Raw genomic sequence first — 6,000 nt, forward strand, 5'->3', positions numbered from 1 at the left:
AAGCAAAACAACAGTCCGAGAGAAAAACGCCGTTGATTTCCCCTATCCATGTGGTTGGCCGTTCAAGCGAAAGTTGATGACCACGGGAGGCCAATTTCGAATTCAACATCACAATCATACAAGTGAAGTACCCATGTGAAATATCGGTTGCCGTTACAAAGCCAGTGTCAGAGAATCTGTCCGGTTCGGGTTTGTGCCCATATCTGAGTGGGGTTAGTGAATATGTTATGCAAAATTTCACTTTGATCGCACATGAAAAACGTTCATCGAGGGAAAGCTAAGCAGGAAGGGAATGCATTTTGAAAATAAGTGCCTGGTACCTGTATAAATAAATAATTAATTAAGGCCCGAGCAACTAAAGGCAGCTACGCGAGTCCCGTAGACAGATCCCACAAGCTAATTGCACAAATTGGTTTCGCCCATTCGAAATAGAATAAAGGAGAGAGGCCCAGAGATGCTACGCTGATTTTTCAATTCATTATTCAGTTTGGAGGATTTGTTTTTTGTTCGGAACATGTATTGGTCGATATTGATTCTGGCAGAATCGTCGTAAAAGTGTAGAAGCAACTTGTTTGTCTACGGGGTTCAGGGACAGCGGGGATTGTCTGGGTTTGAAACCAGGCATAGGCCCATTTTATTTCGTGCTAAAAATGGGCCGTCTAAAGTACCGCCTAACGTCACTATTGGACGTAAAATTTGAAAAATAATTGGGACAGCTTTTTGAAGAATACAGTCGCTGAGATCTGTATTATTTTAATCTCGATTTTATATTTGAATGGTTGTGAAACATCACCCCAGGATGGCAGCCGAACTGTAGGTGAGTAAAATAAAAAGCAGCGCACGTGTTAATAAGGCAAATCGGAGAAAGACTCCTTGAACCCGTCCGGAGAATTAATTGAATAGTTTAGAAAAAGTTTGAAGCTTTATTACTGCAGTCCTTTTCATGGTCGTATTATCGAAGGCTGCAAAACTAGACCGTATTATGTTTCAGCTTTATAGCGTTTCTATGGGGACTGTTCTGTACACAAACATGCGCTCTAACTCGAACAGTCGAGTAACCGACTGAGTTGTCCAGAAAGCAACTGGCCTGAAGGCAGAAATGGCAGCACACGTATCTACCATATTACTATTATTATTATTAGTATAGATATTATATAGAGATCGCTTATAACAGATGAATTCACGCAAAGCTTTCGTATAAGGTATTTTTAGGTAACGAGCGATTATCGGACTTGGCGTGCGAGCGGACTCGAAATGTCTGAAAGGTATACTAATATAGTGCGAAAAGTAATGCAAAGCGAAGGTGGCAGTGAATGTTCACTATAGCTGCGAGTAGGTACATTAAATCCATTATGAGCCCTGTTTGACCTCGTCCCCTCGGCCGCCTTCCGCCGTCATCCTTAAACTTCTTGGATGGAAGAAGCATCGGGCGCTGTCATCGGGGTTCGGCCCACGGCTTCTCACTCGGTCGTATCAACAGAAGCAGTGTGGCATCAGCACCAGCAGCGTGTTACCATTAGAATGGCCTGTTCTATTCTATTAGCAGTACGGCATGCCCCCGTTGGCGAGCCTTGCGGAAGAGAGAACTCCTACAGGACAAACTGCCGCTGGACACTGACGCTGGCTGTAACCCAACGGAATCAAAGCAGAGGACGATGAAACCACTCACTTTCACGAGCTCTATAGAGGACGCTTGCTAGTGGGAAACTGCTGCTACCTCATAGAGAAGAATGCGCGACACCGATACTTGAGATGTTGCTAAAGTCCACGCAGTATTAAGGAGAGACAGACGAATGGTGCATAGTTTGGAACTCTGTATCAAACCCTGTGCAGCAGCTTTGGTGGACGCCCGAAAACTATTCACTGAGGCCGTAGACTAATAGAAGCAGCTTGTCTGTTAGATCATTCGTATGCATTGGAGAAGACGCATGGGACAAGGCGGAGTTCATGCTGAAGACAGCCAGAGAAAGATGGCGGAATGCACTTGAATCGGCCATAGGGCAGCAGCAGTAGTTCATAGGAACTTCAGCATCTAGCTGTCAAGGCTTATTTAAGCGGATGGTTCGGCTTGCCAAAGAAAAAACGTCTTTAAACATGCCCACTGATATATGGCAATTGTATTTAGGTGCTTCATCGGACTTTTCTATGGCAAAGTATCAAAGGTAATCGATTGTTATCCGCTGCAACTCGCATCAACGTAGCGCACGGAAAGGATCGATCTGCCGCTGAAATGGACATGGCATCCAGTCATTTGCGACCCGTATGGAGCTTATTCGAGGCGCACTGTGGAGAAGAAACGACAATTTGTATTTAGGAAATAAAAGATGACCTTTCCACGTGATCGCTATATACCGAAATAAATCTAATTTTGATAACTCCCTAATTTGATCGACATTGCAAAGATAAAAATTCACGTCAAAATTTTACCCGAATATGTATTGAGAGCTGTGAGTAGCGTTTTTCTTTACATATCCGTATGAAGCACCGGCTTGGTTATATCATAGAACCTCATTAATCATATGCTCACGGGATGTCATCGTATTTCGCCCTCACGTCGACTCCACTCTGACATTGTGATTCTTGTTCATTGCGATTCCAAACTTTTACCGCTCTGTTCACGCCAACGAAACGACGGATCTTCTATCTCCTGGTTGTCCTTAACGCGCCAGTGAACGACAGGACTTACTAGTATCATTGAATCTATTTAGTTTTTCGAAGTGCTATCGTTGCAGTAGGTGTCCGAGTCTCTATCGCGAGGTTCGCCTAAAGCGGTTACATGAGGGCACCCAGGGTTCGATGAAGCGAAAAGTCAAAAGTGAAGCTAAAAGAACATTTCTATCACAAGTGGTCCGTCCGCACGCCGGCTCCTTCATACCATATAAAAAGATGGGCAAGCGGAGCTCATATCGCGCCATTGGATAACTCTCAAGATTTTACACTCACTATCGCTAGCCGACTGCTGTCGTGAATACCTATTCATTTTGTGCACCGCAAGTAGTCGGCGTAGCGGTAACAACTGGTATTTATCCAGCTTGGCAGCTATCGTAGCTTGCCTTTGCTAACACAATCCATGTAAATACTATACGATTTGTATGAAGAAAGAGTGGATTTATTATTTACTTCTGCCGGTCACCTACTATTTTACTGACAAGTTGAAGTGCATTCAGTCGTAGGGTTAGATTTTAAATTCTGTTACTTGATAACTTACTACTAACACTCAGTAGTGCTTTTTCGGTAGCGACTGAACTTTGGCTGTTTTGAACTAATTGTGCGGAGTTAATGGACATGTGAACTTGTGATGAATTTAATCCGGGATGTATGCTTCTTGTTCCGTTTCCAGATAACCCAGTTGAAAATAGCCAGCAATCCCTTCGCCAAGGGGTTTCGTGATAGCGACGCTTCTGTATCCGATCACTGGGCATCAACGTCGTCCGGTACCGGGGTAACTCCACATTCAGGGCTACCTGGTGGTCCTTTAGCTTCTGTCTCTGTGGCAGGCGGACAGCAAAGCGCCATATCGCTACCTGCCCTACATCACACTGTCCCGACCGGATCAGCCATGTCTACTCATCCGGCACTTACTACGACTTTGGCGGGAAATCATCAGGGAGTTCCCCAGCCCCAGTTGGCATCGCACTCGGATCGTGTGCACACTTTTTAGGACGGCAAGCTTTATATTTGCCCTGTTTAGGTACACATCTAGCAATCATACAAGAGTAAAATGGGAATAACTATATAGTAATACTACATCTTCACACGTAAAATACTAAGCTGTTTATGGCAGGTCACCATAAGAAGCGTCGGGAAGAATATACAAATTATTTTGCTCTGTTTGTAATTGTTAGATGATACTGTATACAATTGAAATGCGCCGTTTCCAATAAGCTTCCAAACCGAACCGGCTTTTCATCGTGTGCTGGTTGCTGCGAATGGTTGCAGAAGCTTTATAGAATCAATGTTAGCAAATAAGGAAACTAGGGAAGGATGTCCTAATATTAACCCTTTTGGGATGCCGTTCGATATTTCGATGCTAGCAGCTGAAAATTCTCCTAAGATCACTATATGAAACTAATTTTGAGTTGTACGTCCGATACTTAAGCTGCTAGACGTCTTTATGTTAAACACAAACATTTGATATGAAAAAACGACCGATCTGTCGAATTTCCTGTTTGGAACCCGAGAGAAATGAGGACCTGATAGGTTTCAAGAAGGGTTCGATATTAGGGCGCATTACTACCTTTACCGCCTAATACTGTTAAATAAAAAATCTTTGATGTGCCTTATGCACATAAAAAATACTTGATGGTGCCTCGGAGAAAGGAATGGCTGGACAGCTTATCACAACATATCGTTTCTTATAAGTAGACAAAGCCTAATTCTATACAAATACCACTCAGAATAAACTAGTAGTTAGTGAGTTTAGCAAGTCCTTGATCACGTTTTTGTTTGACGTGAGCCGTAATAAAAAAAATATGTTTGCTTTTTTGCGTATTCCAAATCTGTCAAAAATGAAACATCTAACTAACACGGATAAATGTGGCTTATAGAAAATAAATTTACCCGGTATGGACATTAACAGAGTATCTACACTAAATACTCGATGTGTTACGCCTGCCACTGCCGATAGGCGTTTCACCAGATGATTATCTCCGACGACAAAACAATGTGTGTCTATGCTCGGATTCGAACCAAGACCACCACATGTTTTTAACATTTGCAGACAAATACGTTACCCACGAGAACGAGAGACCTGTTCAATGGAACATATGAACGCAGGCCATCCAGCGAGCTAGGTCCAGTACAATTCCGCAGTGTATCGTATTTATCTACAGAATAGACTTGAGAAGCGTGGACTTGAAGTGACGACAATTATCTGATATTTTTGGCTGAGGAGCAGTATCCATCCTCGTCAAATTGAGAGATTGATGACTATTTAGCTGAGCGTCTTCTTTCTTGGCCTCGGTGAAATACGCCACTTGCATTTCAGGTACTGGGTTAGGAGTGTCTCTTTTGAAAAGTTGGATTGTGTTGTTAATTAGATGAATTTACATAAGCTAACCCGCTATGCAAGTCCAACCATACCTATTATATAGATTGTACTGTACATTATTAAACGCCATACATAACATTAATAGAAAACTAATATAGTAAACAAATAAACATATAATGCTTGTAATATATTAAAATATAAATATGAATAATAATATCAGAACAATCGTAACAACAGATATAAACACAAAAAAAAATATTGGTCATTAACAGTATTTAGGGCTGTGATAAAACTTGATTGAAATGTGCACACTCTAAGATGAAATAAACATTGTCATCACTTAGTCATCATTATGACCGTTTTCCAACGCATTACACAGATACTACTCATTTTAATATATGACTTCTATGATTCGTGCTATTATAAATAATGTTATAATGATTATACCGTTGTAGTCTCATATACGTTTTTGATTTTGCCTGCCTCCTTGGCTCAGTTAAAGGCGGTTTCAACATAAAATAATAGAAAAGCGCAAATGGACATATTGAAAAGTGCGCACAGGCGTATCGTTAGGCTTATTCTTGTAGTTTTTATTACTTTTGTGTGAAACAATGGAAATCATAAACGCTCTACTATTAATAACAGATATTTTTCATTTGTTTTCATATTTCAATGAAATTCGAACCGTTTTAGCATCAAGCTGAAATTTTTTCTCCCTTTCGTTTAATTGTAAATCATATGCCAAATGCTATTGGCCTTATATTTTGCAATCGCATTATTGATATCATAGCGGAAATCAAATCTATGTATATGATCTTTCCGCCCATTGGGGCCTGCGTAGACTCAGGCTGCGACGGCCGCGACGCTTCAAGAAGCCGCGTTCCCGCGGACGTTTCCCAAGCACGACGTCAGCCAGTTCTAACATGTCTCTGGCACTGCCCTGAAGGCTTTCTCCGTCACCAAGCCATCGTGCCTTTAGGACGACACACTGCAGTGCATTTCTCTTTTGC

General features: G+C 41.8%; 1 protein-coding gene across 2 annotated transcripts in view; it reads left to right on the forward strand.

Moving 5' to 3' along the window:
- LOC111268930 (T-box transcription factor TBX10) overlaps nucleotides 1–5,582 on the forward strand; it is a 31,041-nt gene extending 25,459 nt beyond the window's left edge. For both annotated transcript variants that reach the window (XM_022848167.2, XM_022848166.2), the window contains one exon: nucleotides 3,341–5,582. In XM_022848167.2, the coding sequence (XP_022703902.1) occupies nucleotides 3,341–3,661 (321 nt within the window). In that variant the 3' untranslated portion in view covers nucleotides 3,662–5,582. The remainder of the gene's footprint in view (nucleotides 1–3,340) is intronic.
- The last annotated feature ends 418 nt before the right edge of the window (nucleotides 5,583–6,000 follow it).

This window comes from Varroa jacobsoni, unplaced genomic scaffold (assembly GCF_002532875.2).
Source record: "Varroa jacobsoni isolate VJ856 unplaced genomic scaffold, vjacob_1.0 scaffold_1331, whole genome shotgun sequence".
Taxonomy (NCBI): Eukaryota; Metazoa; Arthropoda; class Arachnida; order Mesostigmata; family Varroidae; genus Varroa; species Varroa jacobsoni.